The sequence below is a fragment of the Colias eurytheme genome, chromosome 28 (assembly GCF_061535395.1).
Source record: "Colias eurytheme isolate Ceu_HAF_F1 chromosome 28, ilColEury1 Martin Lab GWU primary, whole genome shotgun sequence".
NCBI classification, from domain to species: Eukaryota; Metazoa; Arthropoda; class Insecta; order Lepidoptera; family Pieridae; genus Colias; species Colias eurytheme.
Genome location: NC_143007.1, coordinates 5,614,819 through 5,641,931, shown reverse-complemented (window position 1 = coordinate 5,641,931; position 27,113 = coordinate 5,614,819). Strand labels below are relative to the sequence as shown.

The 27,113-nt window shown below is 32.1% G+C and overlaps 1 protein-coding gene across 1 annotated transcript; it reads left to right on the top strand.

The window, feature by feature from the left end:
- Positions 1-5,576: 5,576 nt before the first annotated feature.
- On the top strand, positions 5,577-26,969 carry LOC149896670 (low density lipoprotein receptor adapter protein 1). The gene is made up of 6 exons (XM_090117676.1): positions 5,577-5,733; positions 11,065-11,158; positions 19,718-19,820; positions 23,410-23,647; positions 25,731-25,816; positions 26,713-26,969. Exons 2-6 carry the CDS (start codon positions 11,105-11,107, stop codon positions 26,805-26,807), a joined length of 576 nt encoding a protein of 191 aa, XP_089973802.1. The 5' UTR covers positions 5,577-5,733; positions 11,065-11,104; the 3' UTR covers positions 26,808-26,969.
- Positions 26,970-27,113: the final 144 nt, after the last annotated feature.

Here is a 27,113-nt window from a genome sequence, read left to right as displayed (position 1 = left end):
ATAAGACAAAGCGGGTGAAGCCGCGGTCGGAAACCTAGTATTGAATATTGTGCCACCTTGCTACATTGTCTTTCACGGTGTTTATATATCACCCTGTATATATTGTACACCCTGTATTACCGAATTACTGAGAATAAACTGCATTTGTAAAATAAACTGTATTTGTATAACATCCTATATCTATACTAATATTATAAAGCTGAAGAGTTTGTTTGTTTGAACGAGCTAATCTCAGGAACTAATGGTCCGATTTGAAAAGTTCTTTCGGTTTCAGATAGCCCATTTATCGAGGAAGGCTATAAGCTATATATCATCACGCTAAGACCAACAGGAGCGGAGCAATGCGGGTGAAACCGCAAAGCACAGCTAGTTTAGTTTATATGCTGAATATTGACTAAGTACTGTGTTTATTTAATGAATTGTTCAGATTTTTATAACACCCTGTATAAGTGACGAAATATGGAGAACGTTGTAATGTTTTGTTTTTTCATTACATTTTGTTTGAAATTGTAATCACTACATAGTATAAAACAAAGTCAATTTCTCTGTCGCTATGTCCCTTTGTATGCTTAAATCTTTAGAACTACGCAACGGATTTTGATGCGGTTTTAATAAATTGAGTGCTAGGTTTTAGTAGGTATATTATTTTTAGCGGCGAAGCCGCGGGCGGAAAGCTAGTGAATTATATATTTTTAAATAATGTATAGCATAACTATGTATAATTAAATACACTTTGTAATGATGCAAGTGACCAAATATAGAGGGCGGAGTAGATATTATACGTTTACTTCAGTTGTTTATAGCTTATAGAGTTGAATATTATTTGTTTTTTATTTTTTAATTTACACAACATCCTGTAGCTCGTAGATGACCAAAATAACATATTATTAGCCCGCCCTCTATAGGGTCAGTTTTCAAGTGCAACTATTAAAATTGACATTTTACTATTTCGTTATAAATTAAGCATGGTTTGTGACTTTGAAAAGGAAGTTGCAGGCATAAAGATACTCTATCTTAATCTTTATACTATTATAAAGGCGAAAGTTTGTTTGGATGTATGGATGTATGGATGTATGGATGTTTGTTACTCTTTCACGTAAAAACTACTGAACCGATTACAATGAAATTTAGCACACATATAGAGGGTAACTTGGATTAACACATATGATAGGTTTTATCCCGGAAATCCCACGGGAACGGGAACTATGCGGGTTTTCCTTTGAAAACGCGGGCGAAGCCGCGGGCGGAAATCTAGTTTGTAATAAAGAAATAATTCCATCAATTTTACGATAATTATTAAGATTCTCCATTTCCCCACAGTCGTTATTTCACAATATCTAATTATAACTAGCGGTCCGCCTCGACTTCGCCCGTGGTACATGTTTTTTCTCCATAAGAAACATCCTATCAACTTCAAGGGATATTATAGAAAAAAGACGCGTTGCACTCCGGGAGTGCCGGCAGAAGTGAAAACTTGATTATTAACGTTCAGCATGTTTGATATTTTGGAATGGTATCCGTCTTACGCATGGAATATAAGGGCTAAAAAAAAAATCCGTCTTACGCTTTTTCGATCAGGCCACGTGTCCTGACGCGAGTTTAAGATTTTATACCCAACGCCGCTAAAGAAGTTTTCACTTCAATAATAATCAACGAAATCGGTTCAGCCGTTTTCGAGTTTTACGTTTAGCAACACTAGTATAGATAGATCTTATATATAAAATTCTCGTGTCACAATGTTAGTCTGCATACTCCTCCGAAACGGGTGGAACGATTCTCATGTCTGTGCATATCGGGTAAGTCTGAGAATCGGCCAACATCTATTTTTCATATGTACCACGGGCGAAGCCGGGGCGGGCCGCTAGTAAGTATATAAAATACTCGTGATAAAATACTCCTAGATTACATACATAGTCATGGTTTAACTTTAGTACAGATAACAGAGGTTTAAACTTAATCTCATCTATTCTCTATGGTCTATGGTTTAAAGTTAAAACATGTTTTGTAAACCTTGGTCCAATTAGTAAGACTTTTACTTGGACCATGGTTTCAATTCGTTTTTTAGTCCGTGTTTTGTAATAAGCGGTTAAACTGAAATTTTAACGATATTACATTTAGCTGAAAACAATACTCTCTTTTTTCACGGTAGTCGGATACACACGTAACAGGGAACTATTAAATAATATTTATTATTAGCAATCATTACATCAAATTATGGAATAATTATTTAATAATTGTGAGATTCTCAGTAAATAAATGGAATACTTGTCATTTCATTCATTTAGCTATCGGAGAAACAATGAAATTATAAATATGTGGAAGCGGTCGTGTGCACGCTTTTTAACCGACTGCGTTAAGAAGGGTAATGGTTTTCAAATACATATATGTGGGGATGGTGTAAATAAAACCGCCAAATTAGCTCAATTTAGTTTATTATTCCTTCACCGGTTACAAAATACAATCCTCCATTTCTTGGTAAAATCCCAAAAGTAATCTAACATAGACAATCCTACTAATATTATAAATGTTAAAGTTTGTGAGGATGTGTGTGTTTGTTACTCTTTCACGAAAATACTGCTGAACCTATTACAATGAAATTTAGCACACATATAGAGGGTAACTTGGATTAACACATAGGATAGGTTTCGCGTTGTCACGGCATCACGTGTGAACGGTTGAACCGATTTCGATAATTCTTTTTTTAACATATTCCTTGAAGTACGAGGATGGTTCTTATGTAGAGAAAACGTAAGTATGTACCACGGGCGAAGCCGGGGCGGACCGCTAGTATATTATAGGTAATAGCACTACAAATAATATACTACTAGTTAGGTATACTAGTAATAGTATTAAGTTAATTTTAACGTCTATTTTTAAAACAATTTGAAAGGAAAAGTCTCTATAGAGAGGGAAAACCTCACGCAAAGACTATGTATCTATGATGGCATAATTACTGTTAAAAATCTCTATTTACTATTTTTTCACGCAATAATTTTATGAACGTGATCATGGATTGACATGTGGATCGGAAATTAGTGTGAAACTGATGTATCGATTCTTATAGAAATTGTGTTGCGTGTATGGAATTTTTGTGAATAAATAAACAAACACAAGGAATAGTTTAGTGTTTTTTAATAAAAAAACTAAAAAAGTATGTTCATTTATTTCTGTTCTCATTTACCTTTTATCTCATTATTATTTAATTTTAATACAAAACTTGTAATCCTTCAATTGGGCTTGTAATTCATATTATTGGTGTAATGGTGTAAGTTTGTCCGTATGTTTGTGATAAACTTCATCGCGATAATTTTTCATACATTTAATTCATATAGCTAAGTAAATCTATAATAAATAATTTCCGCCCGCTCCTCCGTCTAAAACTTAATAAATTATATAGGTACTAAGACCTTCCTCTTAAATCACTCTCTCAATAAAATAGCTCAATTCGAATCATAAGAACTATTATGATTTGTATATGGGTCACTTTCAAGTTTATAAATATTATTTTCATTTAACCACGCGAGCGAAGTCGTGAGTAATTCTAGTTGTTTATAATTTATTGCGCCTTCTATAAAGAAGTGCCTATTATGCATGGATTCAATTTTGCTACTGTATCCCGCTGGCGTTACACATTTAAGATTAGATTTAAATATATTTTCATAACTACTGTATAGTAACAAAGTGGTGATTTCTTGCAGTGGAAACCAGGTGATAAAATCTTCATTTTTTTCATTAGCTAAAACGAACCACAGGAAAAACGAATGTCAAAAAGTGTCAGATAGCCTATCAGCCACTAAACAACACGTCGCCGAAACTGTCTCCTCAAGCTAAAACTAACGGAAAAAAATCGTGTCAAAAAATATCAGATAGTCTATCAGCAACTTATCAGTTACTCTTGGCACTAAATTTAAACTAAACAGCCTAAATAAAACTATCAAACACATGAAATAAAACTATCAAATAGTACAACGAATCCCTACGACGGGCATCGAACCGGCACCCGCTGTCCCGTGAACCGTGTACAGCGAGAGACGCTACCGGTCTAGTGCAGTGGGGTGGAGAATACTCTACTTGTACTATAAATTATTTTTAAGGTGATTTATATTTTAGCTGTGTAGGTGTCAAATTGTTGTTTGTGAAAGTAAATTTTTATTCATTCTGTAATTAAATTTTTTATCTGTCTGTTTGGGTTGTAGTTAGTACCTTCAAAGTAAAATATAAAGTAGTATAGGTAATAATGTGTTTTGTATTTTTATTACATGTAACCCTGTCCTATGAAAGATAGTATTAAATGCCTCTAATCTTTTAATTGTGAAGTTTTGTGTGGATGAATATTGTGTGTTACTCTTCCAAACATAAGCAGCTGATTTAATCTGTATGAGGCCAGTTTATTTTATGTTTACTTGTCCTTATTATCCGTAAATAATCTTAAGAGCTTCTACATATAAGATCTGGCAAAAAATTATCTAGTCACCAAGGCATTGGGATAAAAGTAAACTTAATCTAAGGCTTAACTAAAACTCTACATTAAAAATATAAACAAAAGTAGAGCATCATTCCCGTTTTCAACTTGCAAATTAAACACAATATCAAATAAACGCACACTAACCCAATTACAACAGGTGGGCACACACACGCACACATGTAAATCTAAATATACAGGCTGTTGTAAATAATACCCTAATTTTGGTATATTATTTTTGTGGTAGAGACGGACAAAATACATAGTTAAAGTAAATCGTTAGTTAATAGTCAATGTAGTATATGATATTATAATATTAAGTTTAAGAAGTTTTCAATAAATGTATAAATGTACGGAATTATAATTGGTTTTAATATTACTTTGTAAAATATTATATTACATATTAAGTAAATTCAAACCATAATTTTTAAAACGTTCGTCTCGTAAAGCTCTACATAGAAATAAATTCGTAGTTTTAAAATGTATGTTTTGGATTTCGTATTTTTAACATTAAATACAAATTATTGTCCCTAAAATGTTTATTAATAAACTGTTACACTTACACTAAAACAGGTAAATAAAACCAAACGGCATTTCTACGACTGTAATAACGATACCATATTACACATTTGAATCTATTCAGATTATTAATTAATGATATTAATTATGAAACATATTTCAGAAAATAAGCCTACAATGCTTATTTTCTCAATATTTATATCATAGAAATGCATAAAGGCACGTGTTTATCACAAAATAACGTGATTAAAAATAAAATTACACAAAATCTATTCAATTATAGATAATAAATAATGAAATCTTGATAAAACGTATGAACAGCCTGTATCTCTTATCACTTGGTTACCTCAGCCTATATGTAATCTACAAACTTATCTACACAGTTAAATACAACCCTATATATAAAGAAATAAGGTTGAAAATTCAGCAATCTAATGTATTAGTATACGTGCATGTGTGTATGCGATGACCAATTTATAAAGACCTCCCCCGCTCCCCGTTGTACGTGATAATTGTATGTAGAAAGGGAAAACGCATTCTACCATATAGGTCAACACATACCGGTGGTCATATACTCCGATTTTGAATATAGAATTCGTATTCACAATACTGCTTCGACGCGGCGCGTGACGGACGCGGCCATTTTGATTTTGTTTTTATTTTTTTTTCAATTGTGTTTTGACGTTTCTATTCAGCCAGTTTTCGTTTTTACAAAAAAGGTTTTATATGTGTTGTGATTTTGTGTTGTGCTTGTAAGTACTTATGTAATAATCATATTAACTACTAGCGGTCCGCCCCGGCTTCGCCCGTGGTACATGTTTACGTTTTCTCTACATAAGAACCATCCTCGTACTTCAAGGAATATAATAAGAAAAGAATTATCGAAATCGGTTCAGCCGTTCTCGAGTTATGCGCTTACCAACACATTTTGCGATTCATTTTTATATATAAGATTAGAGGCTTCATTGTAGTAACAGGTAGATAACGTTATTTATGTATTTGTCATAAAAAGGTAGATATAGATTTTATATGTATAGTTTACTTATCAGTTATCAGCATGTAATCCTTTGATATGAAGCCTTACTAGATAGTACCTTCATGTTCACTCAATCAAAAACGGCTTAGTTTTTCTAAATGAATAGCAATGACGAAATATTAGACGGTTACAGTTTTAAATATATTTAACGGTTGTTCAGTTCCTTCATATAAAGTTTATAGGTATATGTGTTATCATAAATATGTATGTTTGTCCACGCATTTCTCCGGAACATTTGAATCGAATTGTGACCATTCTTGTTTTTATTATTTTGGTACCTCATGCTATAACAATAAAATCAAAATTGATTTAGTAGTTTGAAATGTAGAGACAAAAATAAAATACAATTTTTGTTTATGTAATTTTATTGTTTCATTATTGTGAATCAGTCATTATGTGTAAAATTACAACCTTTAAAAATATTACAGTTTTAGAAGGTGGTCAAAACTAATGATTTCGATTAGTTAATAGCCAGCCTATAGTATGAGTCAGTCGAACTCTACCTAAAGATTATAATAATATGTTACTATGCTAATATAAGCACACGGTTTCACTCGCATTATAGCTTTCCGCGGTTTTTAAAGAAAAACCCGCATAGTTCTCGTTCCTGTTGGATTTCCGGGATAAAACCTATCCTATGTGTTAATTCAAGTTACCTTCTATATGTGTGTTAAACTTCATTGAAATCGTTAGTAGTATTTGCGTGAAAGAGTAACAAACATACACATTACACATACATCGATCCTCACAAACTTTCGCGTTTATTTTAATACTAGAGGTCCGCCCCGGCTTCGCCCGTGGTACATATTTCGCAATAAAAGGTAGCCTGTCTCCTTTCTCGGGTAACAAAATATCTCCATACCAAATTTCATGCAAATTGGTTCAGTAGTTTAGGCGTGATTGAGTAACAGACAGACAGACAGAGTTACTTTCGCATTTATAATATTAAGTATGGATTAGTAGTATTATGGGGTTTTTATAAAAACCCCATAGCTGACAATTAAATCTATAACATAAATATTAAATTCCATAAATATACTACAATCAGCTGTTTTTGCGTGATAGAGTAACAAACATACAAACTTTCGTATATTATATTCGTATACACTAGCTAATCAAGCAATCGATGTTTTTCGTTCAAACGTAACAAACAAACAAAAAACTTTTCTTTTATAATATTAGTCACACATACACATGTATGTATGTATGTATATTTGAATGACGGGAAACAATGAATTTTGAGAGCATTGTACATAATTATGTTACTCTACAATTTATAGTGAGCGTACCGTGACGGACAGACGGAAGGTAATCAAAGTCTTTTTGTCTGTATTAAAAGCTTAATATTAGGTACGCTATATTTATTTACTAGATTTCCGCCCGCGGCTTCGCCCGCGTTTTCAAAGAAAAACTCGCATAGTTCCCGTTCCCGTGGGATTTCCGGGATAAAACCTATCCTATGTGTTATTCCAAGTTACGTCCTCTATATGTGTGCTAAATTTCATTGTAATCGGTTCAGTAGTTTTTACGTGAAAGAGTAACAAATATCCATACATCCATACAAACTTTCGCATTTATAATATTAGTAGGATTTTTCGTCGTACAAGTAAACGGAGAGCAAATGTAGCGTTATGCTTGGTGATAGAGGTTTCAAAATCTGTTCAGCCGTTCTTGAGCTATATAATATCTATCTATATAATAAACTTGAAATACACTCTTTAATAACAAACCAAAAAATTTCGAGAAAAATTCTTATAGCTTCATATTAATTAAATATTTTTTTTGTTTTGTATTGAACGAGTAGCAAACGAAATAGATTCATTACTCAATTAATTTAATTAATTTTAAAATTAGTTTAAATACATAAACCAATTAATTATATTATACACAATAAACATCTACCAAAAGCTATAGTATTATTTAATCACGATAAATAGTAACTCTGTCTGTTTGTCTGTTACTCAATCACGCCTAAACTACTGAACCAATTTTCATGAAATTTGGTATGGAGATATTTTTATACCCGAGGAAGGACATAGGCTACTTTTTATCCCGAGAAAATGACGCAATCCCGGAAATCCCACGGGAACGGGAACTATGCGGGTTTTTTATTATTATATATTATTTATAGTATTACTAAATTTGCGAAAAAAAGCTCAAACTCAGTCCCCTTCCTATTTGAAGGCAGATAAAATCGTCTGCCGTCAGTCACCTGTTATAACGATCTCTACATCTGTCCCCCGAATTATATTTGGCAGGTGGTTTTAACCAACCTATAAAAAGAGGGGTTTGTTTCTCGTAAATTGAAATCTTACTAGAATTGTATCTCTACCTTTTTTGGAAGTCAGTTAAAAGTACAATACTATAAAAATTATAATTATTATTTACTAGCTGTGTCCCGTGGTTTTACCCGCATTGCTCCGCTCCTGTTGTTCTTAGCGTGATGATAAATAGCTTTCCTCAATAAGATATCTAACACCAAATTAATTTTTCAAATCGGACCAATAGTTCCTGAGATTAACGCGTTCAAACAAACAAACAAACAAACTCTTCAGCCTTATAATAATAGTATAGATTTCTTGATGCAGCAAGAGGACGGTTCTTATGAAGAGAAAACGTAAACATGTACCATGGGCGAAGCCGGGGCCGTCCGCTAGTATATAATAGAAAGATCAGGATGGAATCCCGTGATTCAAAAATATAAATATTTATAAATTAAACATTTACCCAGGCACATAATATTATCAGTCATGTGGTATATTATCTGCTGATAACGCAAACCTGAACAGAAAGGACACAATATTATCTTGAAACAAACATTTTTATAATTGTGCAGTTTTTGCACAAATTTCTTCATTAACACGCTTTAAGCTTCACCTGTATGTTTGTAAACCGACTCCTTTTGACTTTAAAAGAAGTCAAAATCAGTCGATTCAATTCAAACTTTGTACACTTATCAAGGATCGGTGACAATACTATTTCACGAGTTTATCTTATTCACTAGCGGTCCGCCCTGGCTTCGCCCGCGTTTTCAAAGAAAAACCCGTTCCCGTAGGATTTCCGGGATAAAACCTATCCTATGTCCTTTCTCGGGTATCAAAATATCTCTATACCAAATTTCATGCAAATTGGTTCAGTGAGTAACAGACAGACAGACAGAGTTACTTTCGCATTTATAATATTAAAGTATGGATTATTTCTTTAAGATATACTTTCTTATTAGTAAATATTTAGAAAATGTATTAATTACGTCGTTTTAATGCATTTTTGCATGTAAATGCATCCACCGTGACGTCACAGGTGTGAATTACTGGCTCGGAACTAAGGGTAGAGGGTGCATGGGAACTTGACATTTTAAATACGTAATAATATTTATTAATCTCAAGAGAATAACACTTTAAAAGGTTAGTTAGGTAACATTTATAAAATTCGGAATAGGGAGTGAATGGGGGGATAAATTTGTAATATATTTTGAATGCCATAAAACTAAAAATATCAAATTAAACAACTTATAAGATAACTTTTGAAGTGAAATTTCTTTAGGCGCGTTGAGAGTAAAATTTCAAGGTCGCGTCATGGCAATACCGTCACGTCATGGAGTAAGACGACGATTTTGGTATCATTGAATCTTGTCAAAGAAGTTTCACTTCTGACACGTGTGCTCGGCACACACGCTCTAGTTTTATTTGAAATATCTATATTATTTTAAAATTTAAGCAATCGATGTTTTTTTTATTACAATGCATTTTCTCTATAAGTGATAATATTCGTAAATAGCATCGCCAAGGTTGCCTTATCAGTTAATGATGGTAACACATAATGGAAAATGTATCTTTAAATGTAGGGTTTTTACTTTATTACATTTACTAAGTTAATACAACTTTGTTTGTTTAATAACAACTTATACATATTTAAAAACTAGTTTTATAGAATGAAAATCTAAACTAATATTCGATCACCAGGCGGGATTTTAACGGGGTGATCGAATTTTTTCTAGTCGTTAAAAAATTCTCATCTTATACATATATCTTATAGGTATTCAATAAACATGTACGAGACAGATGGATTTTCATCTGTTTCACATATTTTTTAACCGACTTCAAAAAAAAGGAGGAGGTTATCAATTCGGCCGGTATGTTTTTTTATGTATGTACACCGATTACTCCGAGGTTTCTGAACCGATTTACGTGATTCTTTTTTTGTTTGATGCGAAATGGTGTCGAATTGGTCCCATAAAAATTTTATTCGGATAGGCACAGTAGTTTTTATTTTATGAGCATTTTTGTCTGATCTCGATGATTTAATTGAAATGTAGCAAGTAACTTTGATTCACTTCCTGGTAACCGATTGAGCTGAAATTTTGTATACGTATGTAAATTGGATAGCGATGAAACATTATCATGACATAGAGCTGATTTGATGATGGAATCGGAAGGTAGGACAATAGGAACTCAGTAAAATATTGACTCAACTTTATCGAATTTGGGCTCATTTGTTTCGTGTTGAAAAATACACTAAAAAGTATTAAATAAAAACTACGTTAAAAACAACCGACTTCAAAAATGGAAAAGTAAAAAATAAAAAAGATTTGATAGGTATTATTAATTACTACATAATATTATTTAGATGTGCTATTGACTAAATAGGTTTGATGTCGGTGCACGGGCTTAATACTAAGTGCTCAGTGCTTGCACGGGTTTAATACTAAGTGCTTAGTGCTTGTTATTTTTTACTTTTCCGTTTTTGAAGTCAGTTGTTTTTAACGTAGTTTTTTTTAATAATAAATAATAATTGTAGGTAGAGCAAATTTGTTAATTTGTCTGTTGTCAATTAATGTAAAATTAACAAAATCCGATCAATATTTTCCGATTAATGTGACAAACATACATTACCGATTTGACCTATTCAACACGTTTGGATGCATTTACTCATTAATAATTATCCATCATTTTAACTAACAAATAAGTTAAGAATAACGTATCTAGATGCTGTAAAAACGGACATAAATTGTACTAAGTATGTATTTAAATGAGTTTTTTTATTACAGGTTCATAGATATGTCGTGAGTCAAAAGAGTATGAAAAAAGATGGCGGATCAAGAAGGACCGGTCACAGTTAGTGACTTACCGATTACGTTTCAAGTGAGTTCAACTAAAATTCAAACTCAAACTCAAACTTAAATCATGTTTAATTATGGGTACTTATTTTTAAAACTCAATCTTAAATCAACTCTTATTATTGTTATTTTTTTCTGTTTATATTATGTTTTTGATTTTTGTAATTAGGTACGTAATTTAGATAATGTGTTACACGTGTGAAAATGATCATGTTAACTAGATACTCATCTTATTGTCAATATTTATTACCTACAAGGAATTTTTAATAATAAAAAAAGAAGTATGCTGCGCTAAATTGAAAAATGTGAACTTAAGAATACCTATTATATGGCTTTTTACGTTTTTAGTGACACTCGTTTCAATTCCTAAACGCAGTCCCCAAAAACATAAATAATTTTATTTTGAGAGTTGTTTTTTTATTGAATTAAAAAACAACTCCTTCCTACACAGTTGGCTAAATATAAGCTGTGTAACGTATATGTATATACTTCGCTTAAGCTATTGGTAATCCGTTCCGCTCTGTAAAATCGTTGCTAAATTGAAAACAATGCGTGTTAAAACATCAAAAGGCCGATAACAAATCTAATTTTATACAGGACAAGATGTTAGAACCTATATTTAGAAACTAGCTTACCGCCCGCGGCTTCGCCCGCTTTGTCTAAAACCTAATAAATTATATACTAAAACCATCCTCTTGAATCACTCTATCTATTAAAAAAATCCCCATCAATATCCGTTGCGTAGTTTTAAAGATTTAAGCATACAAAGGGACATATGGACAGAGAAAGCGACTTTGTTTTATACTATGTAGTGATAACTACGCAAATATCTGTAATTATCTATAACTAGCTGCGCTCCGCGGTTTCACCCGCGTGACTCCGCTCCTGTTGGTCTTAGCGTGATGATATATAGCCTATACTCCCTCGATGAATGGGTTATCTAACACCGAAAGAATTTTTCAAATCAGACCAGTAGTTCCCGAGATTAGCGCGTTCAAACAAACTAACAAACAAACTCTTCAGCTCTATAATATTAGTATAGATAACTACGCAAACGTATTTTGATGAAATTCGATAGTTTTCTAACTTATGTACCAAACTAACATAAACGAGAAAAATACAAGCTGACCCGACAGACGTTGCCCTGCCTTCACGAAAATTATCAATAGTCTATACCGTGAGGTTCACATGGCCGTTAAGTTTTCATATTTTTAGCGCCTTTCTTCTTTCATCGTTTTTCTGAAAAAAAAACCAACACGTGATATAAATTGGGACTTAAATATGGGACTTTTAACCTTATCGTTAACCAATCTGTACACCTTTTATTTGCCAGTAGCTTTCTGCAGGGCAAAGCTTTTTATTTTACTTTACGACTTATTTCGCGTTTAACTTCAAAAGTTATGTAGAGTTTGATAAGCTCTACATAAAAACTCTCACCGGTATTCTCCCTTATTTACCACTTTATGAGGCGGAAAAACACCATTTGATATCTATACTATAATATTATAAAGGTGAAAAGTTTGTTTGTTTGAACGCGCTAAACTCAGGAACTACTGGTCCGATTTGAAAAATTCTTTCTGTGTTAGATAGCCCATTTATCGAGGAAGGCTATAGGCTATATATCATCTCGCTAAGACGAGCAGGAGCGGAGCACTGCGGGTAAAACCGCGGAGCACAGCTAGTTCACAATAAAAGGTGCAAATAATGGTAAATAAATTAGGCTCACCTATCCCACGTTTTCACATATTTCATGTAAATATATATTTTTATAATACTTTCATTAGAAGGCAGAAGCTTCCTATACCTATTCCTTTCATATACCTACATATTCTATATATATAAAAATGAAACCCGTTTCGCGTTGTCACGGCATCACTTGTACGGCTGAACCGATTTCGATAATTCTTTTTTTATTATATTCCTTGAAGTACGAGGATGCTTCTTATGTAGAGAAAACGTAAATATGTACCACGGGCGAAGCCGGGGCGGACCGCTAGTACATAATAAAAGAATAATTATATCATTTTCGGAATAAACTAACATAGATAAACGCCAATATTATTTTGGGGATAAACCACATGTATTATGAATAACATTTAATCTTTACGTTTTGATAAACATTTTGGATAACTACTGAACTGATAAATTTTCCAGAATGTATTGATTAATTCTTTCAACCATTGATAATGGTGTAAAATAATCATGTTATACGAATTTTGTGAGATATTTTCTTATTTCCTTTTGTTATTAATACAATGGTTAGCGTATTATGAACTAACCGGTATTTTTGTGTATTTACAGTTTATAAGTCTTTAAAAAAATGTGTGCGTGTACTAGTGTACACACGTAAGAAGTGAAACTTCTTTATGACCTTATTTTTACAATAATAATTTACTATATGCTACTTTACAGAAATACGTCGAATCACGCGTGGTATGGATAAGAAAAAGATGGCGCGTAACGGAAAAATGTCACGCGTAACGAAAAAATGTTACACAAAATTTTTTTCCAACCCCGATAAAGAAGTTTCACTTCAATTATTGCCAAATTAGTCCCCGATGCATAAAATAACTGTAACAAAGAAGTAAAATTTAAATTGAAATTGGTCAAGTAGTTATTGATTTATCGTGTAATACAAATAGGATAGATTTCCTATCTATAACCTACATTTTGGTTACCTAACCTATGTCTATGACACAAAATATTAAATAATTTGGAAAATCCAAAAGTGCACGCCTCATAATTTTTTTTTAATAAATATTTATTAATTATTATTTTTGTTTATTTAATAACAATTAAACCACATCGAATCAGACCCTGAAAAATGAAAGGGTTCTATTCCTGAGCATACTCAAGCGTAAGAAAAAAAAAAAGACTCGATTAGTAAAGTATTTCGGTCGCTATCGTGTTAACAAGAAAAAGGATCCGCACATACAGACACACGGACGTCCAAGACAGAACTTTTTTAAACTGTTTTTTAACTAGTTTAAATAACAAAAATGACATCAAAAATATCATGAACGTTAAAAATAGTGTTTTTTATTAATATGTGTGTGTATGTATTATCTTACAAGTGCAATGTATAATACATAAAGACATTTTAAGTTTGAAAAATCAGATGTTTTGCGCGAAGTGACAGTAGTACCCACCTCAACGCTTCGCTTATGAGGCGTGCAAAAGTATGCATCACAGAAAACCCTACAAAGTATTAATAAATGGTCATCAACTTACATTCTTGATACTAACGATCACTTAAGCCCTTTTGACCTTACTTTAATCAAGCAATTAAGCAAATGTGTCACTTTATGACGTCACCGTTTAATTGGATTACTTTTGACTGAGTTTTAGTCACTGTATTGTATTGAAGTGAAACTACTTTATCGGGGTTGGACAAAAATTTTGTGTAACATTTTTGCGTTACGCCGTACGCGTGACATTTTTGCGTTACGCCGTACGCGTGACATTTTTTTGCGTTACGCCGTAGGCGTGACATTTTTAAGGTCATAAAGAAGTTTCACTTTTTACGTGTGTACTCTAGTACACGCATACATTTTATTATTTTACCATGAAGTTTCTTGCCGATTATTCTCCAAATTGTAATTATTTTAACATTGAAGAACAAAAGCTAATTTTACGACTTTTTGATATAGTTACTGATAAGTCTACCGAAAGTCTATCTAGAACATATTTTATATATTGTCAATATAGTTAATAAATTGTCAAAACAGTAAATACTATACTGTTCTATTATTTTAATAGTACTATAAAATAGTACTATTAAAATAGTACTATTAAAATAATAGTACAGTATAGTATCTGTGGTTGTATCAGAGAAATAAATACCACCTTGCATATGTTTATAGTCCTAATATTTTTTACACTTTTTGACATATATTTTCACACATTAATTTTAACTGACAGATTCGATAAATAAAACATATCCAAAAGTTACCTAATTTTGCTAAAATAACAAAAAGTGCAGTCTCATTACGAATTTTATTCAAATCAAGTGAAAGCTTACAAATTGGCAATTAAAATAAATATTGTAATGATATGTGTCTTTAAAATATTAAATTATGTTCACTTTCATCGCTCATTGTAATTTAAATTTAGTAAAAGTGTTTATAATTATTAATTACCCATCGCTATGAATACACTACAAATATGTATGTCCCATATAACTGACAGATAGCAACTTTATTTTATACTAGTGGTCCGCCCCGGCTTCGCCCGTGGTACATATTTCGCAATAAAAGGTAGCCTATGTCCTTTCTCGGGTATCAAAATATCTCCATACCAAATTTCATGCAAATTGGTTCAGTAGTTTAGGCGTAATTGAGTAACAGACAGACAGACAGAGTTACTTTCGCATTTATAATATTAGTATGGACTAGCTGCGCTTCTCGGTTTCACCCGCGTGCGGCTCCGCTCCTGTTGATCTTAGCGTAATGAAATATAGCCTATAGCCTTCCTCCATAAATGAGTTATCTAGCACTGAAATATTTTTTCAAATCGGACCAGTAGTTCCTGAGATTAGAGCATTCAAACAAACAAACTCTTCAGATTTATACATAATATAATAATAGTATAGACTATGTCACGATGCATTCACATCAAACGAACATAGAGCTAGAGCCTAGAAGCTCTTGCTCTATATAATGCTCTTGCATTCTTTCGTGATCTTTTAGTGTAAACAAAAGCTCGTATTCAGTGTTGTTCAGTATTAAGGCTGCAGTCTAGCAAAATTGCGTTTTCAACAAGTTATTTGACAATTTTTTCCCGGCTAATGAAATGATAAACTGAATTTTTTTTTCTTGTTTATCAATTAGTGTTATATACGCAATGCGCGTGAATTTTTTCACATTTATAAAGTTACTTTATGTTACCTTAATCAGGCCTTCAAGATAAGTCTCTTTCCCCCAAAATAATTTCGAGCTAAGTTTGTGCACTCACTACGTTGCAACCGATTACAATTTACACAATCTGATCAGCGCATTATTATCCTTATATAGTCGTTATTAAAAACTGCTGAATACAATTGCCGAAAAACTTATGATTTTCTTAATTAGAACGTTATAAATTCATTAAATTTCCCATTTTTTGCCTTACAAAATCTATTGATAAATACTGCTAAAAGTTATTTTTTCCATTAATTTATTCGAGTTGGTTGAAGACCAATGAGTATTAATCCTTAAAAAATTATTTTTTTTGGATTTTGATAATTCTTTAAATATTAAAAAAATATTTAAAATAATTAGGAAAAATCCTAGCGAATTTCTTTAGTCGCGCTCCTTGGGCCGGAGCGTTCTGACGTGTGCTCTACGCTCGATTTTCCTTCATACCGAAGTGAAAGTTGCTCTACTTCATTAAATTTAATATTTTTGTTAATTGATTATTTTTATCTTAGTTTTGTGCAAATATTCGTATTTTTAAACATTTGATTTCGATAATATGGAAAATAAACGAAAAAAATACGCGCGTAACTACTAGAAAAAAAAATTATCTTCGAACATAAAGTTAATGAAACCAAATAGATTGCAAAGGTGATTGGCAACAATTTCTTTATTTTACGGGGTGTCAGTAAAGGGATGTTTATTTCTTTAAAACTAAAGTAAGCTCATAAATTTTCTTATAATATAATTTTTTTGAAGTTCCAAAAATGTTTATTTTTCGTTTGAGAAATACGAAATGTAATATAAACTTGTATTGAGAACTTGAACTTCCCAAGTTCATCCGGGGAAATCCCCATACGGGGAAAATGATTTGTTTACTCCAAAATTGATCCGAGGTGTTTTAATTTTTTTCTTCTAGTCATTTTCAACGTAGCGGCATGTTGTTTGATTATTAATTTTGTAACTTAAATACAGGATGTTAGTTTTATATTCTGATCTTACAGACGTGCTGACAAATTTAGTCCGCCGTTTCTAGTTTAGTCTACCAACTCTAAGTACCAATATTAAAACGAATGGATTATCATCACATCATCAAAACTCAGATGTAATGGAAGATCACAATAACATAGAAAATTCAGTGGGTGTTGAGAACTAAACAAACAGAAGTAACAGAGACGCGAAGAATAAAAAAAGAGGACGAAAACGATAATTCGTTGATGCTTTCCCTTTTCGACGTATTGTTAGGGTACATCACCAATCTGCAAAAAACAAAACTGATGATTCCCAATTGCTGATTAAAAATGAAAAACAAATAATCGACAACAGTGGTGAAAATTTGCTGATCACAATGAAACATCCTTCAGTGGTAGTAGATTTACTCATTTCAAATGTATCGGTGAATAGCGTAAAGGAGAGGAGGACAGGAAAACATTATGAATGTGGATGGTGGATTGTATACAGGGTGTAATCGATAAGTATGTGCAGGCGATTAGGACGTTATTATTGCAGGTATCAAAAAACTTAAAACTGATATCGAAATTACTTTACCTAATGAGCAAAATGACAATAATAACTTTTTAAAAGTATAACGAGAAATATCTAAAAAATTTACTTTATACACTCCCATATCAAAAAGGGAAAATGGGACTAGTAGAAGTTAAATGTCTAATTCCGGCAAAAGTATAGTAAAGTATAGTAGTAAAGTTAGTAATAAGCATTGTATTTAAAATTAATATTTTAAATACAATGCAAAAAATAACACTTTTGTCATAGATAAGAATCATGACTATTTTTTCTAAATTCAGGGACAACTAAACGTTGCAGAAGCAGAAGTCTGCTTATTTGCTGTTTTGGACTGGAGTGAATAATTCGTTAAAAATAGAATATATAAAAAAGTATGTAACGTTTAGGCATAATAAAATGATGGACAAGATTTTACATAAATTGCCTACTGTCAGAATTGATTGATTCGAGACTTCAGCATTCGATGCCCATCAAGGACCCATCCTATATCATTCAAGCGATTGAAAAAAAAGAGATAAATCCAGTGCAACCGATAAAGCATCAGAATGCTATGTATATGTAATCTATATATTACACATAATATAATAAATCTGTAGAAGACGCGAAGACTGACATCCGCGCGGACGGAGTCGCGGGCGGAAGCTAGTCAGAAATAAATATCTTTTGTTTTCATTTGCGTATTTTTCCATTTTATAATTTTTTAACACAAACATTACATTTTTTTTATTATATACAAAATTTGTTTATCCGTTTTATTAGTTAAACTGAACAACTTTCACTAAGAAACTAAGGTCAAAAAAAATGTATAGAGTTATGCATTGTGTATGGAAAGCTTATTTTTTTTATATTTCGTCCAAATTTCTTTGTAAAAGTTGATCAGTTATATAAACATGAAGTTGAAGATATCAATAGAAAGTATTCGCAAATTTTGTGTACTGATAAAAAAAAATCACCCGGTGTAATTTTCACGAAAATTGTTTCAAATTGTCATTTTTGGTACTTATTACGAATATTAAATTATACATACGAATGATTTAATTTTTAAAAATTAAGTGGAGCAACTTTCCCTTAGTACATTTGTATTATTTACATATAGGATGACAGGATGCATTTGTTTGCACTACTAGACCAAGCCCTTAAGCGCGTCACACACGGTGAAGATACTATAATATTATATCTTAAGATACGGTTATATTTTATATTATAGTATGACCCACAAAATTTCGGGTCAGTTGTAACAGGATGGCGGTTCTACAGGGGTCTTAGTACGCAATGCCAATAAGAAAAATGATGGTCAGAACGCTGATACCGGATACCTTAAGATACTATAATATAAAATATAACCATATCTTAAGATAAAATATTATAGTTAGTATCTTCACCGTGTGTGACGCGCTTTAGAACATTGCGTAGAGTCTTTTCGAACGCAGAACAACGAAATAATGTTCTACGCCTGTTTACATTATTTGACTTAGTGGGGTTAGAATGAGCATTCGCTCGTTTGATGTAAATGCAATGATACCAGCCGCATACAAATACAGACCCACTTAACATGTAAGGTTAAACGATTAAATATATAATTAATGCAGAACGATCTAGATATCCTGAATAATTGGAGCATGGCAGCCATGACGGATGTGACGTCACGTCGCCATGTTGGAAAACTAAATTAAAACACATGAAATAGTTTTTTTTTTATGAAATGGAATTTAAATTGTTTTATTATTTATGTACATTATTATTTGTGATGTTTAATTATAATTATTTTATGAACATTTTTAGGAATTATATTTTGAATGCAAGTTTATGGAAGCAAAGTATTTTCTCTAAATATAAACATTTTACATAAAATACACCATACATAAATGATAAAGCTATACATTAGAATCTAAACAATGAATACAATATCATAAAGATTATGAAGAAATATTTATAGAAAGGTTTAGTTTCAAATAATATGTACATAAATTATTATAAACGACTTCATGGAAGGAGGAAGTTCTTTATTACATTTTAAATATAATATTGTTATATTTTATATGCTGTTAAAGAAACATACCGCAAACATAATATTACTTAATATTAGTGATAATTATCGTGCTATAAATACATAATCTGACATTTTTGTTTATTTGCAGTTAACAATGGAATCTATTTATTAATTTCAGGTAAAATATCTTGGTCAGAGCGACGCGAGAGGACTATGGGGTATCAAACATACGAGGAAACCTGTCGATTTGATGGTAGCTGCTGCCAAAGCATTGCCACCAGGTTAGTATTCATAATAATTAGGAACTAGTGAGTTGGTAAAAACTATTTGGAATTTTTAGCTTTTTAGTTAAGAATTCTAACAAATATTGAATGCATGTAGCAACACACAATCTATACTAATATTTTAAAGCTGAAGAGTTTGTTTGAACGCGCTAATCTCAGGAACTACAGGTCCGATTTGAAAAATTCTTTCGGTTTTAGATAGCCCATTTATCGAGGAAGGCTATAGGCTATATATCATTACTCTAAGACCAACAGGAGCGGAGCCACGCGGGTGAAACCGCGAAGCGCAGCTAGCGTATTATAAAATTTCCGAAAAAATAGCTTATACGTTTTTGCAAGGAATAAAAACACAACTCCTAGTAACATATTAAGTTATTACTTGGCAACGATTTAATTTATCAAATCGATCGATAAGTTATAATGTTTTGTTCAATTGAATTCTACTTACAAAAACAATCTTTCTTTATAAGGTAACTAGCTGTTCCCCGCGGTTTCACCCGCATTGCTCCGCTCTTGTTGGTCCTAGCGTGATGATACATAGCCTATAACCTTCCTCGATAAATGGGCTATCTAACACCGAAAGAATTTTTCAAATCGGACCAGTAGTTTCTGAGATTAGCGCGTTCAAACAAACAAACTCTTCAGCTTTATAATATTAGTATAGATTAGTTTATGAGTGTAATCGCAACAAAAATTAACACACAATCTCTATAATACTACCTATTTACTTTCAAAATACTTAAGGCTGCAGTCTAGCGAAATTGCGTTTTCAACAAGTTATTTGACAATTTTTTCCCGGCTAATGAAATGATAAACTGAATTTTTTTTTCTTGTTTATCAATTAGTGTTATATACGCAATGCGCGTGAATTTTTTCACATTTATAAAGTTACTTTATGTTACCTTAATCAGGCCTTCAAGATAAGTCTCTTTCCCCCAAAATCATTTCGAGCTAAGTTTGTGCACTCACTACGTTGCAACCGATTACAATTTACATAATCTGATCAGCGCATTATTATCCTTATATAGTCGTTATTAAAAACTGCTGAATACAATTGCCGAAAAACTTATGATTTTCTTAATTAGAGCGTTATAAATTCATTAAATTTCCCATTTTTTGCCTTACAAAATCGATTGATAAATACTGCTAAAAGTTATTTTTTCCATTAATTTATTCGAGTTGGTTGAAGACCAATGAGTATTAATCCTTTAAAAAAAATTTTTTTTGAATTTTGATAATTCTTTAAATATTAAAAAAATATTTAAAATAATAAGGAAAAATCCTAGCGAATTTCTTTAGTCGCGCTCCTTGGGCCGGAGCGTTCTGACGTGTGCTCTACGCTCGATTTTCCTTCATACCGAAGTGAAAGTTGCTCTACTTCATTAAATTTAATATTTTTGTTAATTGATTATTTTTATCTTAGTTTTGTGCAAATATTCGTATTTTTAAACATTTGATTTCGATATGGAAAATAAACGAAAAAAATACGCGTGTAACTACTAGAAAAAAAATTATCTTCGAACATAAAGTTAATGAAACCAAATAGATTGCAAAGGTGATTGGCAACAATTTCTTTATTTTACGGGGTGTCAGTAAAGGGATGTATATTTCTTTAAAACTAAAGTAAGCTCATAAATTTTCTTATAATATAATTTTTTTGAAGTTCCAAAAATGTTTATTTTTCGTTTGAGAAATACGAAATATAATATAAACTTGTATTGAGAACTTGAACTTCCCAAGTTCATCCGGGGAAATCCCCATACGGGGAAAATGATTTGTTTACTCCAAAATTGATCCGAGGTGTTTTAATTTTTTCTTCTAGTCATTTTCAACGTAGCGGCATGTTGTTTGATTATTAATTTTGTAACTTAAATACAGGATGTTGGTTTTATATTCTGATCTTACAGACGCGCTGACAAATTTAGTCCACCATTTCTAGTTTAGTCTAACTACAAAACTACCAAAAAACTCTAAGTACCAATATTAAAACGAATGGATTATCATCACATCATCAAAATTCAGTGGGGTTGAGAACTAAACAAACAGAAGTAACAGAGACGCGAAGAATAAAAAAAGAGGACGAAAACGATAATTCGTTGATGCTTTCCCTTTTTGACGTATTGTTAGGGTACATCACCAATCTGCAAAAAACAAAACTGATGATTCCCAATTGCTGATTAAAAATGAAAAACAAATAATCGACAACAGTGGTGAAAATTTGCTGATCACAATGAAACATCCTTCAGTGGTAGCAGATTTACTCATTTAAAATGTATCGGTGAACAGCGTAAAGGAGAGGAGGACAGGAAAACATTATGAATGTGGATGGTGGATTGTATACAGGGTGTAATCGATAAGTATGTGCAGGCGATTATGACGTTATTATTGCAGGTATCAAAAAACTTAAAACTGATATCGAAATTACTTTACCTAATGAGCAAAATGACAATAATAACTTTTTAAAAGTATAACGAGAAATATCTAAAAAATTTACTTTATACACTCCCATATCAAAAAGGGAAAATGGGACTAGTAGAAGTTAAATGTCTAATTCCGGCAAAAGACATGAATGCGGAAGATGCGGTTAAAAAAAAATTAATATTTGAAATACAATGCAAAAAATAACACTTTTGTCATAGATAAGAATCATGACTATTTTTTCCAAATTCAGGGACAACTAAACGTTGCAGAAGCAGAAGTCTGCTTATTTGCTGTTTGGACTGGAGTGAATCATTCGTTAAAAATAGAATATATAAAATAGAATATATAAAAAAGTATGTAACGTTTAGGCAAAATAAAATGATGAACCATTATTGGATTTTACATAAATTGCCTACTGTCAGAATTGATTGATTCGAGACTTCAGCATTCGATGCCCATCAAGGACCCATCCTATATCATTCAAGCGATTGAAAAAAAAGAGATAAATCCAGTGCAACCGATAAAGCATCAGAATGCTAGCAAAAGATTTATTAGGTTTATCAATATAAATCTATATATTATACATAATATAATAAATCTGTAGAAGACGCGAAGACTGACATCCGCGCGGACGGAGTCGCGGGCGGAAGCTAGTCAGAAATAAATATCTTTTGTTTTCATTTGCGTATTTTTCTATTTTATAATTTTTTAACACAAACATTACATTTTTTTTATTAAATACAAAATTTGTTTATCCGTTTTATTAGTTAAACTGAACAACTTTCACTAAGAAACTTAGGTCGAAAAAAATGTATAGAGTTATGCATTTTGTATGGAAAGCTTATTTTTTTTATATTTCGTCCAAATTTCTTTGTAAAAGTTGATCAGTTATATAAACATGAAGTTGAAGATATCAATAGAAAGTATTCGCAAATTTTGTGTACTGATAAAAAAAATCACCCGGTGTAATTTTCACGAAAATTGTTTCAAATTGTCATTTTTGGTACTTATTACGAATATTAAATTATACGAATGATTTAATTTTTAAAAATTAAGTGGAGCAACTTTCCCTTAGTACATTTGTATTATTTACATATAGGATGACAGGATGCATTTGTTTGCACTACTAGACCAAGCCCTTAATATTATTATTAAACCATTTCAGGACAAATCCTGCCCATCGTGAAGCTAACAATAACCGTAGAAGGCGTCCATGTTGAAACGGTTCACCATGGCAACAAGGAATTTGAACACATGTCTGTGTTCTTCAACATAGAGTCAATATCTTATGGTGTACAGGATTTGGTGTATACAAGGGTGTTCTCGATGATAATTGTTAAGGACAACGCTGATGTTAAAGGCTTGAACCCGTTTGAATGTCACGCGTTCGTTTGTGAAAGCAGGTACGTGAAGTCCCGTGCCCCCTAGTGGGGTAAAGGGCAGATGCATTATTATTCATACATCTGTTTCACTGATCGATTTTCTTTAGGGACAAGTAGGTGATCAGCCTTCTGAGTCCTGCCAGACCGAGACATTTTTTTCTTCGTCTCCACCGGGAATCGAACCCAGGACCCCTCGGTTCTACGCGCACGCGTCAACCACTGTACCAAGGAGGCGGCCAATGAATTGTTTGTCTATTACAATGGAAGTATGAAAATAAGTTTCGCTGTATGTGATAAAAAAAGCTTAGCCCGGCAAGGCAAAGAGGACTGATCAGCCACTTATCTATAAAAAAAAAATTAAATATATATTATATAATAGGAAAGTAATATTCTAATTTACATATAGTGCGTGGCTCTGGATTAATTCTAAACAAAACAATCATGTCACTAGACTTGGAAATAATGTACCTACTTGTGCAATAATTAATTAGTAATTTCAGTAGTCAACATTACTTTATCGATTACCGCCCGATGTCCGCCCGCGGCTTTGCCCGCATTTTCAAAGAAAACACCGCATAGTTCCCGTTCCTGTGGGACTTTCGGGATAAACATACATACTAAATTTCATCGTAATCGGTTCAGTTGTTTTTACGTGAAAGAATAACAAACATCCATCCTCACAAACTTTCGCATTTCTAATATTAGTAGGAATATGTAGAGACACAATAATAAATGTCAAGTTCCCATGCACCCTCAACCCTTAGTTCCAAGCCAGTAATTCACACCTGTGACGTCATGGTGGATGCATTTACATGCAAAAAATTGTAATGCGTTGTATATTTTTAAATATTGTTTTTGTTATGTAGAGACAGATAACTTTAGGGCCGATTTTTCAATGCTTGGATAAAACTTATCCGTCCAATAAAGTATTACACGATAATATTAATTATATACCTACTATTATATTTATTGTATACCTACATTATTCGACGAATAAGTTTTAACCAAGGATTGAAAAATCAGCCCTTAATCGACCATTTTAAATTTTCAAACATGCTAATTTATATTTTATTTATTTTATAATGATAAGTAAAAATACGAGCGAATCTTGACGATTTACTAGTAATTATAATATTACTAGCTGCTTGTCCTGGCTTTGTCTCGTTATAACCGGGATAAAAACTCCTGATAAAAAAAATTTTTGGAAGTGAAACTTCTTTAGGCGCGTTAGAAATAAAATTTTAAGGTCGCGTCATGGCAATATCGTCACGTCATGGAGTAAGGCGACGATTTTGGTATGTTTAAGCAAGAGCTTTTTTTATCTTTTGGCAAGAGCCAAACAAGTTTCACTTCTGACAAGTGAGCTCGGCAAACAGGCTCTGTTTTATTTTTAATGGTAAAATAATTTTTACAATCCGTCTAATAGTTTTTGATTGAAATAAAAACGAACAAAATATTTATTATTTACAATAATATGAGTTGAGATTTCGAAATCCATGTTCCAATAACCAAGTTCTCACGAATTTATCTGATTATGCTTAGATAAGATTTGGTCAAGTTATGAGAATCATGTCAATAGCTACAATGTATTGCGCATACAAACTTACAAACATACTAGCTTCACCTGCAGCTGTGCTTGCTTGTACGAGGCGTGTCAGAAATAAACTTTTTAAACTGACTTTAAATTATATTTAGTTGAAACAAAAATATATAATTTGTGTTGTATCCTATCCTACTACTACTAATATTATAAATGCGAAAGTGTGTGAGGGTGTGTGTGTGTTTGTTACTCTTTCACGGAAATACTACTGAACAGATTACAATAAAATTTAGCACACATATGGAGGGTAACTTGGATTAACACATAGGATAGGTTTTATCCCGGAATCCCACGGAAACGGGAACTATGCGAGTTTTTCTTTGAAAACGCGGGCGAAGCCGCAGGCGGAAAGCTAGTTATTCTCAGTAGAATATCACTTAAAACTCTTAGATTTAGTGATAGTTTTAATAATTCTCGACTCTACTCTATATAAACTGCTTTCTAAACCGGTAGTAAATAATATCTTTCTGTACTTTAATAATTAAAAAGCTTGTATTATTTCAGGAATTCTGCTAGAAGATTGACATATTCCTTGGCGGCTGCTTTCCAAGATTATTCGAGACGAGTGAAAGAGATGCAAGCAACGCCAGGTGAGACAGAACTATTTTTTAATAATCGAATGCTAGCTTTATCTGTCTCTATATGTATTGGTTATGGCATGATGGAAAATCATTTATTATAATTAATACCATTTTAAGGAGAAAGACTAAATAAAAATACGCGGGCAGACTGAAAATCAGCGCTGTTCGGGTGTTAGCCCACAGCATGGCTGAGTCTGTTCCGATTGCCTAATATATTGTGTTTACTTTTAAGTTAAGATAGTCTAAGTTTTTTGTTGGCAATAAAGCTTTTTTTCTTTCTTTCTTTCAAAAAGAAACGGTATTAAAATCAATTCGATGGCTTTTGAAGTGAAACTTCTTTATCGGGGTTGGAAAAAAATTTAGTGTAACATTTTTTCCCTTACGCGTGACATTTTTCCGTTACGCGCCATCTTTTTCTTATCCCTACCACGCGTGATTTGACGTATTTCTGTACAGTTGCATATAGTAAATTATTTTTTGAAAAATAAGGTCATAAAGAAGTTTCACTTCTTACGTGTGTACACTAGTACACGCACAGATTTTTTTGGATATAAATGTGTGTAGATAGACGAATTGAAATTAATACATTACATAAATGTAATGGAATCCCATATAATTAACGAAATTCACGCTAATTACACAAGAATGAGTCTTTTTTGTAAACAAATATGAATCCATTTTGAATATAAGATGGACATGGACATAAATTTTCCATTTTATTCTGTATCATCCCCTTAAATATATGAAATGGTGGAAAATATTAAAATAGTATACCTACTGAATATTCTATACACATTTCAAATTTAAAAACTATGCACTCGTGACATATTTTGAAGTCTACTCGACCACAACTAATGATTAAGCCTGTGACAATAAAAAATAAATTTCCTATTGTATTTTTTCAGAACTAGACGAAAGACCGCCTAGCTTCAAGAAACGATTTGCAATCGATCTAAGAACACCTGAAGAAATCGAAGCTGATTTAGAGACAGAGGCATAAACCAATGCTTGGCCAACTTGGCCAAACTTGGCCACACTTGGCCACATTTGGCCACATTTGGCCCAGAATTAACGCATAATATTTATAATTGTTATTCTATTTATTGTTAAGTTAGTGTAAATAACGCATTCCAAAGCTGTAGTAATAAATATTTGTGTTTTATGTTATTTGTTTTATTGTAACCTCTATCTCTATTGGAGAATAAATTTATTACTTTGATAATAAGCTAGGTTAAGATTACTATTCAAATTATGTCTATCTATGAGTATGCTTCGACCGCCTCCTTGGTACAGTGGTTGATGCGTA